This window comes from Pleurodeles waltl, chromosome 5 (genome assembly GCF_031143425.1).
Source record: "Pleurodeles waltl isolate 20211129_DDA chromosome 5, aPleWal1.hap1.20221129, whole genome shotgun sequence".
Taxonomy (NCBI): domain Eukaryota; kingdom Metazoa; phylum Chordata; class Amphibia; order Caudata; family Salamandridae; genus Pleurodeles; species Pleurodeles waltl.
In genome coordinates, this window is record NC_090444.1 from 1,696,271,917 (window position 1) to 1,696,287,699 (window position 15,783).

Sequence of the window (15,783 nt, forward strand, 5' to 3'; positions counted from 1 at the left end):
GCTTGTAACCTTGTGTAAAAATACTGTGTCCACAATGGCACACTTCTATCATTATCTAGAGGCACTGTGCCCCACCATGGATCGCTCCTACTTCCATTTTCTTAAGGCAGCACTGTTGCAAGGTCATCCATATTTTATATTTACTTCTATTTAAACTTTTTGATTGTACATATTTAAAAAATAGAGCTCTGGTTTAATTTTACAGTCAGTCCACATACAGGAAAAACGTATGAAAAATTATAAATTTGCATTTCATAGGGGCCAGGACATTCCAACACTGTACAGAAACACAAACATACAAAAAGTAAGAGTGAGGGAACTAGTGACTAGGCTATAGGATTCAGGGACAAGTTATACGTTTACATTTTGATTTCAGCAGAATCCATTGTTCAAAGAGGCACATAGGTAACATAATATATTGCACAGCATTTACATTGAAAAACTGAAAGACACAATTAATATACATTCAATGTATACATTTTAGAGAGCACGCCGTTTTAAATTCTTCAAAGCTTCTGGAGAACGTAAAGTGCCTTGAATGTCAGCAATCAACAACTGATTGACAGAATATTAATTTAAATAATTTTTTTTCTAATATTTTTCTCTGGAAATGATCTCTCAGCACACACATTTGTATTTTTTTTAATTCTACATTTCATTGTCAAAGTAAAACATAAATATATATATTATACTGTAACTTTATTTTCCCTTTTGTGCCACTGGAATATGCCAGCTTTTCCTACAGAATGCCACTGCAGGGATGTTTTGCTCCGTATTCCCGAGTAGTCTGCATACTGAAAAACATGCATTTGAGATACGTACAGAATAGTCTGAGTTTGGTAACATAAAAAGCATAAATTCGCTGCCCCCTTTTTCTACCTTTTCTGCTCCCTAGGCTTTTTTAAAATAGGCCGTTGTGAAATAAATACGTCTTATCATGAAGTGCATTTGTTTAAGCCATATCCATTTTCTGCTACATAACCTATAGGGGATGACCATATATCAGAGTATACGCCCATCAGTTGTAGGTTCTATCTCAGTCTGTCATAGCTCCTCGCCCTGACAAGGCCGCGTGAGTGCAGTCTGACTACAGTGGGGTGGAGTGCTGACAAACAATGAAAGACAGCCTAACTTGATCCTGCAGAACAGGATTTAAGGAAGAAAATGCTGCATACCCGGGGCACAAGGTACGGAAGTGACACTTTCACCACTAGGTTGCACCACCTCGGCGATGATGCAAAGACATATATGAATACCAGCACATTTCCATTTTTTTCAGCTTTACATCTTCCCACTTGAATGCCTTGCATCAAGTCGCAACAGACCACCGTTTCTTTAAAGCATAAATAGGTCTTCAGAAAACCTTTACTTAAGTGTAAAGAGGTGGTTTTCAAATACCACTGCCAGGACTAATTAGAGAACATCCAAATTCTTGACCAGGAATAGGAATTTCGGTGCATGTTTTATTTCACAACATTCAGAGGGTCAGTGGGTGCATGGCTCGTCTCGCTTGCTTGTTAACATACCATTTCGCCCTAGCTGCCTCCAAGTTCTTCCCGTTTCTCATACACAGAGGAAGTGCCACTGATTGGTCAACAGGAGAGGGAGTCACACTGCGAAGAACATTTCCGGTTTGCATGCTTTAAAAACCAAGGGTTGTGAAACAATCGGGTGAGAATCATGTAGAAATAAATACCCAGCTTCTTGGTAACTTTTAAAATAAATTAACCCAATAAATTTATGAGTACAGGTTCTCGGGTAATAAGAGCAAAACATTGCATACGTGGCATTCTGTAGAAGACGTACATTAAACTAGCCCAACAGAAGCAGCCTGCTGGGGGATAGATGTCCGTGGGCTTCTTTTCTACTCAGTGCAATTGTAGCCTCTACGCCCCACAGCCCTCAGTGCAGTGGGAAGGGACCACTTGTGACCCGGAATCAATTGTCACCTTTTGCTGGGTTTGGTTGTATGGAAATAAACGGATCACTGTGGGCAGCACTGAAGCGAAGCCTGTTAAGAGTCATACAGTGCAACCAATTTAACCCGGCAACCCATGTGCAATATAGCAAACAAAAGCACATCACCCCATATATGCATATAAATGTTGCAGCTCAGCTAACATGTGTCAATAGTGGGTCTTTGTGTGCCTGGACACACACCATGTAAGCTATAACTTGATTATTCATGCTAATGGTCTCTGGGTTACCCAAAAGAAAAAATGCACAAGGAAGGCCTTAGGTGGAAACCAGAATGAACAGCAGTGAAAGCCACACAAAGACCCACTATCCATTATGTTTTTTTTTTATAGAAAGTTCATCTTAGTTCGAGATCATAAAATTAAAAAATAGCCAAAAGTGATCTAACATTCAAACGTAGCAAATGGATTGTGCAGAGCATATTAAACCGGGTCTGTCCACTCTGCCTCCAACGCTATAGTCAAACTTGGATAGTGGGTCTCTGAGGTGCTTTCAAACTGGAAGTTATGACTGGGTCCTAAAAAACAAAAACACGAGGATAAAAATGAACACAACTCAAACGAAGTGGAAAGTGTAATATCCAAAAAACTACCATATGGACAACAGTAGGTTCAGCTATGACAACTTCTAAACGTTTGACAAAAACAAATCAAAATACGATATATTTACGAAGAAAAATGCAATTTGCAATGACAGAAAGAGGACTTCCACACAAAGCTGGTAGGGTATGCCAAGTCAAGAAAGAAAATTATTTGATGATTCTGCTATTCTCCGGATCTATTCAAATCTATCATATTGGATAAATTCAATATTTTGACAAATTCAGCAAACGTCTGCACTCACTAATGCCATGAGGCTTCAAATAATAAGTCAGCCATCTTTAAAGCACATATTATTCATGTGGATTTTTATGTGCAGGGGGTAGTGGTACATCTGGTACAAGATAAGTCATTCTGTTCTACATTATGATTAGGACTGCAAGTAAATTAATCAAAAAAATCTATCTTGGGTAGCAAGAGAAAAAGCTTTTATTTTTACATTTCAAAATATTGTTGGTTAACAGTACAGGGCTCAAAACTGCGTATAGGATACAAATACATTTTGGGCCTCATTATGACATTGGAGGCAAATGCCGCCTACCGTCACAGCGATGGCCGCCAACATACCATCGCCGTGGCTACCGACCGTCCATGGAGTTATGACCATAGCCAGAAGGCTGGCGGAATTCTGGCTACGGTCATGGTGGCCGACGGCGGTAAGGTGGCGCTGCTGCCAGCAGCAGCACCACGACAGCAAAACACCGCCTACCGTATAATGTTCCATGCTACGGCCTGGCGGTGTTTTGCTGACAGCAGCGCTGTGTCCCTTCTCCTGCCGGAGGACCCCCTGCAAGCAGGTAAGTCGGGTTCTCTGACTGGAGAGGGGGGCGGGGGTGTTGTGTGCGTGTGGGGGGGTGTGTGTGACTGTGTTTGAATGCATGCGTAATGCGTGTGTGCATGAATGGGTGTGTGTGTACGTGCATGTTAAGTCATGTGATTGCGTGTGTGCCTGGATGTATGTGAGTGAGTGTTGTGTCGTGAGTGTTGCTGTGAGTGTGCATGAATATATGCATGCGTGGGTGGGTGAATGTGTGTATGCGAGTGTGTATGGGTGTGTATGTATGTTCATGTATGTGTGTGTATATGTGAGGGGTGGGAGGGGGAGGTGGGCGAAGGAGAGGGGGGAGACCCCAATCAATGCCAGTACGGTACAGAAACCACGGAAACCATGGCGGTGGGCGGGGTCAAAATGACATGGGCGGCCTAGTGACTGCCGCCGGGCTGGAGACTGTAGTCTCCAGCCGGCAGTCATTACCGCCGTGGCGGTCGGTGTGTAAACTTGGTAATTTGGCTTTAGCCAAACCGCCAATGTCATAATAGTGGAGGTATGTACCACCAGCCTGTTGGCGGTAATGAACAAGTTACTTACCTTCGGTAACGCTTTTTCTGGTGGATACACTAACTACCTGTGGATTCCTCACCTTATGAATTCGATCCTTGCGCCAGCATCCGATGGAAAGTCTTCTTCCTAGCTGTCCACGTCGACGAGGACGTCATAATGGCACGGCTCCACGTGACTCCGTCTGACGTCAACGTGCCAATAAGAGGTCCTCGTCGGCGTACTGACGTCAGTTTCACCTCATTTTTTTTGTTTGTGCCTTTGAGGCGAACAGGTGAAAACGACCATGAAAATAGTTATATATAAATATATACAAACACAAAAATCTTGTCTATTGAATCCATATATTTACATTATTACCTTAAATACATGAATATACAAAAAATATATATATATATATATATATATATATATATATATATATATATATATAAAAAGAAACATTATTCTAAATACTGCAAGATAAGTGTGTAACCAGGCAACGGGGAGGCGGGAGGGACCGTGAGGAATCCACAGGTAGTTAGTGTATCCACCAGAAAAAGCGTTACTGAAGGTAAGTAACTTGTTCTTCTGATGGATACAACTACCTGTGGATTCCTCACCTTATGAATAGAGTCCCAAGCAGTACCGCACTCGGTGGTGGGTGCCCGCCTGATTACACCAAGAAATCTTGCAATACCGAACAAGCAAAATGACCGTCCCTCCTCACCTCAGAGTCTAAACAATAATGTTTTACGAAGGTATGGAGGGACGCCCAAGTTGCCGCTTTACATATATCTATTAACGGAACTCCTCTCGCTAGGGCCGAGGATGCAGACTTAGCCCTAGTAGAATGGGCCCTGATACCTTCAGGAGGGACTTTTTTTCACCAGAGAGTAACAAATCTTAATACACAAGATGACCCACCGGGAGAGTGTTCGTTTCTGGACCGCTCTGCCCTTTCGCTGTCCAGCATACCCAATGAACAGTTGATCATCTAGGCGAAAGTCCTTAGTCCTCTCCAGGTAGAAACTCAGGGCCCTCTTAGGGTCCAACCTATGGAGCCTCTCTTCATCTTTAGAAGGGTGGGGAGGAGGATAAAACGCAGGAAGGGTGATAGTCTGCCCTATATGAAAAGGGGTGACAACTTTCGACAGAAAAGCAGCCCTGGTTTTTAGTACCACTTTATCAGGGAAAAACATGGTAAAAGGAGGCTTAACGGAAAGTGCTTGAAGCTCTCCAATTCTCCTGGCAGATGTGATTGCGATTAAGAAAACAGTCTTCAAGACTAAATATCTCAATGGACATGAATGCATGGGCTCGAAAGGCGAACCCATCAAGAACGTCAATACAAGATTTAAGTCCCACTGAGGCATGTGAAAGGGAGTAGGAGGAAACCTATTCACCAAACCCTTAAGAAACCTATTTACAATTGGAGACTTAAATAAAGATGGCTGGTCCGGAAGGCAAAGAAACGCCGACAGAGCTGCCAAATATCCCTTAACTGTAGCTATCGCACAGCCTTTCTTTGCCAAACTAAGAGCAAACAAAAGAATATCTGAAAGGTGGGCTTTTAAGGGATCTTTTTGGTTCTCTCCACACCAAAGCACAAATTTTGCCCACCTACCGGCATAAATAGATTTAGTGGAGTGTCGCCTGGACGAGAGAATAACATCCACTACATCCGGAGGGAGAGAAAACGAACTCAGGTTGCCCCGTTTAATCTCCAGGCATGAAGGTGCAGGCTCTGGAGATGGGGGTGTAAAACCTGCCCCTGCGATTGTGAGAGGAGGTCTGCCCTGAGAGGGAGACGGAGCGGAGGGCCTTGAGAGAGTTGAAGCAGGTCTGTATACCATATCCTTTTCGGCCAGTCCGGAGCCACCAAGATGACTCGGGCCCGGTCTTGACGAATCTTCCTCAGAACTCGAGGAATCAAGGGTATGGGAGGAAATGCGTAAAGCAACTGTCCGCTCCAGGACATCTGAAACGCATCCCCCAACGCCCCTTGCATCGGATACTGGAGGCTGCAAAATAACGGGCAATGCGCGTTCTCTCGAGCGGCGAATAAATCCACCTGAGGAGTACCCCACATCCCGAAGATGTGGAGGACTAGATCCGGATGGAGACGCCACTCGTGATCTATTGAGAAGTGACGACTGAGACCGTCCGCTCGTACATTCAGTACCCCGGCCAAATGATCTGCTATTAAGCAAATCTGATGGTCCTGAGCCCAGGACCAGAGTCGCAGGGCTTCTCTGCAGAGAAGGTACGACCCTACTCCTCCCTGCTTGTTTATGTACCACATCGCGGTAGTGTTGTCCGTCAGGACCTGAACTGACTGACCGCGAAGGGAAGGGAGGAAGGCCTTGAGCGCCAAACGTACTGCCCGCAATTCCAACAGATTGATATGCAACATCTGTTCCGCTGGAGACCAATGACCCTTGATCTCCAGGTCCCCCAGATGAGCTCCCCACCCTAGAGTGGAAGCATCCAAAATCACTGTGGCCACTGGAGGAGGCAGTGAAAACGGTTTTCCTTGGGAAAGGTTGCCGTCCTCTGCCCACCAAAGAAGATCCGCTACAGCGTCCTTGGAGATCTTTATTGAATCCCTGAGATCTCCTTTGTGCTGGAACCACTGCCTGCGGAGGCACCACTGAAGAGCCCTGATATGCCAGCGAGCATGAGTGACCAACAGAATGCAAGAAGCAAACAGACCTAGCAGGCGTAAGACCTTGAGGACTGGAACTGCCGCTCCAACTTGAAACAACGGAATCAGCGCCTGAATGTCCCGAACCCGCTGAGGCGGGGGTAGGCCCGAAACACTGTTGTGTCCAGTACTGCCCCTATGAACAGGAGGCGTTGAGAGGGCTCTAGGTGAGATTTGGGCACATTTACAGAAAAACCCAGATCGAACAACAACTGGGTTGTCATTCGCAGATGAGACAACACAAGCTCTGGAGACTTGGCTTTGATCAACCAAGCGTCCAGGTAGGGAAAAACTGCTACTTCCCCCCTTCTGAGATGTGCTGCAACAACTGACATCACCTTTGTGAAAACCCGAGGTGCTGAAGTAAGTCCAAAAGGAAGCACAGCAAACTGGTAGTGTTGCGTTCCGACCACAAAACGGAGATACTTCCTGTGCGACTTGATTATCGGAACATGAAAGTACGCGTCCTGCAAGTCGACAGACACCATCCAGTCTCCTTCGTTCAACGCCAATAGCACCTGCGCTAGGGTCAGCATTTTGAATTTTTCCTGCTTGAGGAACAAATTCAAAATCCTCAAGTCTAGGATCGGCCGCAACCGACCGTCCACTTTGGGAATCAGGAAATATCTTGAATAACACCCCTGACCCCTTTCCTGCAACGGCACCAACTCTATAGCGCCCTTTGCCAACATTGTGACAACCTCCTGTTGCAACAACAGAAGATGGTCTTCTGAACAAAAGGAGGGACGGGGGGGGAAGGGAGGAGGGAACTCCTGAAAGGGGAGAGCATAGCCCTTTTCCACAATTCTTAGCACCCACAAGTCTGTTGTAATTGACCTCCATTTCTGCAGAAAAATACTCAATCTTCCCCCTACAGGAGAAGTATGGATGATAAAGTGGGGAAAACTAGGGCTGCTTCAGCTGTTGTCCACCAGAGGAGGATGAAGAAGAAGAGAGCTGCTGGGCTGGACCTCTAGCCCTACCCCTACCCCGCCCTCTAAAGGCACGATAGGGCGGATTGGCAGGTTGCTGGGCGTAAGACTGTGACCTCCGAAAGGCAGAACCTCAAATGAACCCTCGAAACCTGCGAAAAGGTCTATAAGGCATTGTAGTAGAGGTCTGTAATCCCAGGGACTTAGCTGTAGCCCGACAGTCCTTAAACCGTTCAAGGGCAGAGTCTGCCTTGTCCCCAAACAGCTTTTCCCCATCAAATGGAAGGTCCATTAAGGTGGATTGTACGTCTGAAGAAAATCCAGAGGACCTTAGCCAGGCATGCCTCCTTGTAGCCACCGATGTTCCCATGGCCCTGGAAATGGAATCCGAGGTATCCAGGCCAGATTGTATAATCTGCTGTGCAGCAGCTTGCGCATCCAAGAAAAGGGACCCAAACGATTTCTGCATCTTCTGTGGCAGATCCTTCGCCATTTCTTTAGCAGAGTCCATAAGGGCGTATCTGCCCAGCACGCAGGTAGAATTAGTAGCTTTAAGGGCCATGCTGCAAGATGAAAAGATCTTCTTTGAAGACTGTTCCATCCTCTTGGATTCCCTATCAGTCGGGACTCCAGGGAATGTTCCAGGGGCAGTCTTCGCAGAACATGACGCCTGAACTACCAAGCTTTCCGGAGTCGGGTGCCGTGACAGAAAAAACGGCTCTCCTGGAGCACTTCTATGTCTCCTCGCCACTGCCCTGTTCACAGCAGGAGTTGTCACTGGCTTTTTCCACAAGTCCAAAATAGGCTCAGTCAAAGCCTCATTGAAAGGCAGCAAAGGGTCAGCACTGGACGAAGAGGGATGAAGTACCTCTGTGAGCAGGTTAGTTTTTACTTCTGCCACAGACAAAGGCAAATCCAGGTACTCAGCTGCCTTCCTCACCACTGCATGGAAGGAAGCGGCCTCTTCAGTAAACTCCCCCGGAGACGCAATGTCTCACTCCGGGAAAGTATCCAAACCACTTGCAGTGGCAAGACCCTGGAACTCATCTGAAGGCTCGATCTCGCCTTCCTCAAGCTGTCTATATTCCTCCTCCTCCAGAAGTCTCAATGCCTTTCTCCAAGATCTAAGATGTGTTTCTAGGGCTGGCGTCGACAAAGAATCCATCGACGCCGACGATCTCGAACCCCGAACAGGACCAGGAAGGCTCCTAGGCTCATCTGGCGCCGACACGGAGTCGGCTGATGACCTTCTCGGAGTCGGTTGGCCAGAAGACGTTGGAGCCGGTCTGGATGGAGACATCAACGACGCCGGATGGCGCGGAGAAGGAGTCGGTTGACATGCAGGCGGATCCACAGTCACAGGTGGAGGACTCCTGCCAGGGGAGACCCTAGGCGCTGGACCACCAGTCTCTGTAGGGCAGAAGGGCATGAATGGAGCAGCCCTGTACGACGCCGGCGAGCCCAAATTGAACGCCAATGGCCACGTGGGACCTGCCGGTGCACCAGCAGTTGCCATGGATTGAAAGACGGCATACATCGCATTAAAAAATGCAGCCGGATCCGTCCCTGGAGCCGGGAAAGTCGGGTACTGTTGTGCAGATGTCTGCTGAACATCAGGATCCCTCGACGCCGGCGAAAACTGAGGGCTACGTTGAGCGACCTCAAAAACTGAAGGCGCCGGTGACAACTCCGGACTCTTCTGCTGAGGCGTGACAGTAGGACTCATCTCCCATGTATTCTGGCGTTGTGAAGATCGAGACCTCGACCGGCTCCGCTCCGGACGGCGCCGAGAGTCATGATGACGCCGCTTCTTATGCTTTTTGGGAGAAGCATGGGAGGAATCCTTTTTATGGCCCTTCTTCTTAGCTTTAGCCAAGAAGAAGAGCTTCGCCTCACGCTCCTTCAGAGCTTTTGGATTTATGCTCTGACACGAAGAGCAACCTTCCACATCATGCTCCGAACTAAGGCACCAAATACAGTCCGAGTGGGGGTCGGTCACTGACATCCGACCCCGCATTCTCTACACGGCTTAAAACCGGGCTTTTTTGGAGGCGACATTGTAACCACCAAAAATCGTAACAGTTAACAATGAGCCAGGAAGAAAAAACCGTTGGCGTCGAAGGCACGGAAAAAAGGAAAACTGACGTCAGTACACCGACGAGGACCTCTTATTGGCACATTGACGTCGGACGGAGTCACGTGGAGCCGTGCCATTATGACGTCCTCGTCGACGTGGACAGCTAGGAAGAAGACATTCCGTCGGATGCTGGCGCAAGGATCGAATTCATAAGGTGAGGAATCCACAGGTAGTTGTATCCATCAGAAACCTCCACTATTACACCGACCGCCGGGGTCGTAATGACCCCCACTGTGTTTTACGAAAGGTGATAAAAAAATGTACAGTAGTATTCTACATTCTGAAATGATATAAACCGACTATAATGATATAGATTACAAGTATCGTTCCTTTCATGTAACTCAGTCTCAGGAAGAGGCTCGAGTCTAATTTTCTAGCCTAGTGGAAAGAAGATAAGAAAAGATACAGGGGAAGAAATAGGAGAACGAAGAAGAGGAGAGAGTAAGCAAGAGAGAGCACTGGCTCCAACCCTTGACTGGCTGTAAACCTCATGTCAGTCGAATATGGCAATATTAACAAGGTATAGTATTGTTTTCGGGGAGTGTGTGCTTTTGAGTTTCCGGACAGTCATAATTATCTCATGAAGGCTTAGGTGATTCAATGAAATTGTCCAGCTTATGCCACCCTCTGTTTTTAGGGATGTTCCTGTTTTAGTATGCGTTTAGAGAGCCTCTAGACAGCTAGTAAATTGACTCCAAACTCACCAAGCATGAACAGAGACTTGTTTGTAGTCTACCCTTTCTCAAGGAATGGTTTTGGTATCTGTGGTTATCATTAGGTCTAAGACAGCAGCATCACATTTGCAGGGAGAAGATGATCAGGAAAAAGGGAAGGCTCCAATAGTGACAGAAGGAAGGTCCTGGGTCCAGTGGACCTTTATGATTTTGAGTTTGTATTGCCTTATATTTTCCCTAGATGGTTTCACTTAGTGGTATTGTAGGAAGTTGGTTCTGTATATACTATCTCAAAGAGAGAGATAGTGTGCAGAGAGTCCAAGGGTTCGACTTAGAGGTTGTGACAACATTTGATAATACTAATGGTCTATTTTGTGGTAGTGTGGTCAAGCAGTAGGCTTATCAGAGGGTAGTGTTAAGCATTTGTTGTACACACACAGGCAATAAATGAGAACACACACTCAAAAAAGACTTAACCCCAGGCCAATAGGTTTTTATATGAAAAATATTATTTTCTTGATTCATTTTAGAACCACAAGATTCACAATTTAGGTAAGTACATACATTGTAAGGTACTTCACACAGGTAAGTATGGAACGTTGAATTAAAACAGTAATGTACGCAGTTTTGGCAAAAATGGCAATAAGCTATTTTAAAAGTGGACACTGCAAAAATCAACAGTTCCTGGGGGAGGTATGTATTGGTTAGTTTCTCAAGTAAGTAAAGCACTTACAAGTTTAGGTTCCTGGACATAGCAGCCCACCATTGGGGGTTCAAGTCAACCCCAAACACCCAGCACCAGCAACACAGGGCCGGTCAGGTGCTGAGGTCAAAGTAGGGCCCAAATAGCATAGGCGACTATGGAGTACAGGGGTGCTCCGGTTCCAGCCTGCTAGCATGTAAGTACCTGCGTCCTTGGGGAGCAGACCAGGGGGGTTTTGTAGAGCACTGGGTGGGGGGAGGCGGAGGTCACAAACAGGCACACAATATACCAGTGGCGGCCCGTCCTTTAGGGCGGAGGGGCCACGCCCCCCCACCTTTTGCCCCCCATGAAGAGTGTCTGTCAGGCTAAACAAGGTCAGCCTGACAGACACTCTTCATGTTCAGGTCAGGCAGGCAGGAGCTGAACTTTGCTGGGCTGAGGAGATCACAGCTCCTATGGGCGTGACCTCCTCAGCCCAGCAAAGGTGCCTCGAGGCCCTCCCCTGGGTGACGAGGAAAGCGTCACCAATTGACACTCTCCCTGGGCGCTTCAGTTTAAGCCCTGAAGTGCCCAGGGCGAGTGTCAATCAGTGACACATCGTCACAGAGTGGGGTGGGGTCAGCAGTCTCACTGACCCCATCCCACTCTGTGACGAGGCTGGGACTGCTGCCTTCCCTCACTGGCTGACTTAAAGTCAGCCAAGGAGGGAAGGCAGCAGTCCCAACCCTCCTGGGACCTGGAGGCCGAAGGTGAATGTGTGTGTCTATGTGTGTGATGTTTCAAATTGAATGTTTGGTGCGGGCGTGCATGTTTGAATGGTATCAATGTTGTTCATGGATGTGCATGCGTGCGTGTGTGAAAGAATGAGTGTGTGTGATGTTTTAAAATAAATGTTTGGTGCGTGCATGCATGTTTGAATGGTATGAGTGTTGTTAATGGATGTGCGTGTCTGTGTGTGAAAGAATGAGTGTGTGTGTGTGTGTGTGTGTGTGTGCCCTGTTTGCCCCCCTCCCTCCTAAAGCTGCCGGCCACCACTGCAATATACACCCTCAGCGGCACAGGGGCGGCCGGGTGCAGTGTGTAAAGTAGGTGTCGGAATACTGATAGAAAACAATGGAGAGACCCGGGGGTCACTCTGGTGATGCAGGCAGGGCACAAGGGGGGCTTCTCGGGCCAGCCACCGATTGGGCAAGGAGGGGGGCCGCCTGCTGGTCACTCCTGCACCGGTAGTTAGTTTCTCTGGGTCCACTAGCTGGAGTGCCCTGGGGCATTGTAACACGAAGCCTGAGCCGTTGAGGCTCACTGCTAGGTGTTAAAGTTCCTGCAGGGGGGAGGTGTGAAACACTTCCACCCAGTACAGGCTTTGTTTCTGGCCCCAGAGAGCACAAAGGCTCTCACCCCAGGGGGCAGGAAACTCATCTCAGTGGCAGGCTGGCACAGACCAGTCAGTCCTGCACTGAAGGATTGGGTAAAATACAGGGGCATCTCAAAGATGGCCTATGTGTGCATTTTTTAAATAAATCCAGCACTGGCATCAGTGTGGGTTTATTATTTCGAGAAGTTTGATACCAAACTTCCCAGTGTTCAGTGTAGCCATTATGGAACTGTGGAGTTCGTTTTGACAAACTCCCAAACCATATACTTAATATGGCTACACTGTACTTACAATAGACTTAGACACCGTAGGGGCATTTTGCTCATGCAGCTATGCCCTCACCTGTGGTATAGTGCACTCTGCCTTAGGGCTTCAAGGCCTGCTAGAGGGGTGATTTACCTATGCCACAGGCAGTATTTTGTGTGCATGGCATCCTGAGGGGGGATGCCATGTCGACTTTGCCTTTTTTCTCCCCACCAACACACACAATCTGCAACTGCAGTGTGCATGTGTTAGGTGAGGGGTCCCTTAGGGTGGCACAACACATACTGCAGCCCTTAGGGACCTTCCCTGGTCACAGGGCCCTTGGTACCACTGGAACCTTTTACAAGGGACTTATCTGTGTGCCAGGTGTGTGCCAATTGTGGAAACAATGGTACATTTTTAGTGAAAGAACATTGGTGCTGGGGCCTGGTTAGCAGGGCCCCAGCACACGTCTTAGCCAAGTCAGCATCAATATCAGGCAAAAAGTGGGGGGTAACTGCAACAGGGAGCCATTTTCCTACAGGTATTCTAATACCATATGTATTGTGTCATCTTTTAACAAATGGCAGCTCCAGAAATAATACTTGGCTATTCAACCTAATTTCTGTAACATAAATGGTGAAAGCCAGTATGCATTGCGGGCCATCTAGATTTTGTTGGCTGTAAGTGCTGAGCATATATTGTTCCAGGGAGTGACGTATTTATTTGGAATGGATCCTTGGTCTTAAAACATTTTCTCATTTGCTTAGCAACTGGTAATGGATTATGAGTTTTGTTTAGTGACAGTACTTTTGTAGACTCTGGAAGCTAAGTGGCTGCTTTTGTGATTGTATTTACTATTCTGGACAGAGTGGGTTCTTGTGGAAATCAGGTTTTGAGCCACATGAAACGTTAAGAACTTTTAGAAGTGTATTTCATTTAGGTTTTTAGGACTTAAGAAGGAACGGAAGAGGAGCCTCCTTTAGGCCCTAGTCTTTAAAAATCTTAAGGCCTTTCTCTACCCATTATCTCCAATTCAAAATTTTCCCTGAATCCTAATGTGCAGGTTGTGCCAAAGAGTGGGGAAAGTTGAATATTTCATTTTTATTTGGATTATGTTGTTAAGAGTTCTCATGGCAGGTACCCTTAATAATAAATATGGTGTGTTTCTGCTTTGATCAGTTTCATAGGGATGGCCTAGACAAAGCGTAGTGGTTGTTCAACTGTTAGCCAATGCGGAGATTTACCTTGAGTATCTGTGAACCAATAAAGACCCTGTCTTATAAAAATAGCAATTTTATATCTGTGATAGTCCGCTTGGCTCAATGTATATAATGCTATTCTTGGTTTCTTTGTACGCCAAATAAACTTTGTTACAAGGTTGTCAATGATCTTAAAAAGTCACTGGATAGATCAGCTGGGGACATACAAATATGAAAGCTTACAAGTGGTGAGATCATCATTTTACTCATTTCGACTCTGCCCCATCAAGATATAAATCCGGGAGACTAGTTATCTGGGTGTTGTTTGATATGTTTTAAGGTTTCATTTTCGGAAATGAAAAAGTAGAATATTTGGAGAACTGGCGGAAATAGATTAATTATTCAGGCTGTCCAACGCAGAGATCTGACCAGATAAGTGAATGTGAGGTATGGGTAGGTGAACATGCTTGAAACCGAGAATACAGCAAACATGTCAAGTTGGAGTGTTCATAGGCGTCTTGGGTCATGTCTCAACAATATATTTTGTGCCCTACTCCATGTATGTGTAACACAGGAGACTGGATCTCTAACGTAATAAGAGCATTCATGTAATAATCTCCTTCAGACTGTTCTGCACAAGAATTTCAACTAATATTTCTGGGGCTTTATTTTGCAATGTAATGTGGGTGGGAAATAGGTTTTCAGGGAGCTGCCAAAGCGGAGTTATGTTTAATTAACGGATTGTCATTGTTGATGCATAGCACAAATCAGTGCTTAATTTGTGGTTGTTGTTTCCGGTGCTGAGCACCAGCACTTATTTTTGAGGGCCGGGGCTTATTCTTCTGCATCAAGCATTTGCTGCGAGCAATGGACACATATGGGAAAGACGGAGAAAGAGAAAAACGAAAAGGCGTCACAGAGGGAAAAAGTAGAAAGCTGCTGGAGTGAGGTGAAGGGGCAGGGAGGGGCTGTAAATGGATTGAAGAGGCCCGAGATGGCTTCAGGATTATGCCTCCTCAGTATTCCATGTTCCCACATTTAATTGCAGCAGCCGCTGTTTAAAAGGAGGGCTTTGGGCTCTGGCACGTTTTTATTTACAAATTAAGCACTGGCACAAATAACAGTTGATGTAGTAAATGGAAAAATATAAATACAAATATTTTAAAAAGGTTTTAATTTTTATTGTATTTTATAGACTCAGTAAGGCTGGTATCGAATCATATTCCTAGATATTTTATTCAAGACTTCCCCCACCTCAATCCTGCACGGAAAACCAGAGAACTATGACATAGTTCGAAATCGGGGGTTTCTGTTTTATCTTTGGTTAGTATATAGTCTGATCCCCTAGCACAGTGCTTCTCAATAGTGTTAGAACTACAATGCAATATTTTAGAAAGGCAAACTCTTGTGTCCAACTTAGTTTTAATGGACGTGAGGTGGACAATTTTTTTTAATGTAACTAAAGCATCATGTGGTAGCACACTGTCATTTACAGACAGCACATTGTTCACCTAAATGTTCTCTACATTTGCACAGACATACAGTATTACTGTTATAGCTATACTGCACACAAATGATGATGTGAGGAAATTGTGTTTCAGTGAATATGTATCATTTGTGCATCACCAAGTAAAGTATCTTGATTTGGTTTGATCCTATTAAAACCTTTATTTCCATCACACTTCAGAATAGCAAAGACTGTGTCTCATTTTTGCTTTTATAACATCTGAATGTGAGCAATTCATATTTTGCAGTTATTTTTGCTGTATTAAATAAAATGACATCCTACAACTTTTACTTTCTCCCTCCCTGCACCCCAGCAAAATTGGCACACAATTCCCTTAACTTTTCTTTCTCTGACTGCAAAGTGAGAGAAGTTTGTAAAATCCAAACCCCATGTTAAAAAACACATAAGC

At 45.8% G+C, this 15,783-nt stretch overlaps 1 protein-coding gene across 6 annotated transcripts in view; it reads right to left on the reverse strand.

Annotated features, from left to right (window-relative positions):
* The window catches only part of ITSN2 (intersectin 2), a 1,003,157-nt gene that overhangs the window by 149,309 nt on the left and 838,065 nt on the right, over window positions 1-15,783 (reverse strand). For 2 of the 6 annotated variants that reach the window (XM_069236037.1, XM_069236038.1), the window contains one exon: window positions 176-2,494. The exons of the other annotated variants lie outside the window; for them this stretch is intronic. In XM_069236037.1, coding sequence (XP_069092138.1) covers window positions 2,493-2,494 — 2 coding nt within the window. In that variant the 3' untranslated portion in view covers window positions 176-2,492. Of the gene's footprint in view, window positions 1-175; window positions 2,495-15,783 lie in introns of those variants that run through there. 6 annotated transcript variants of the gene reach the window in all.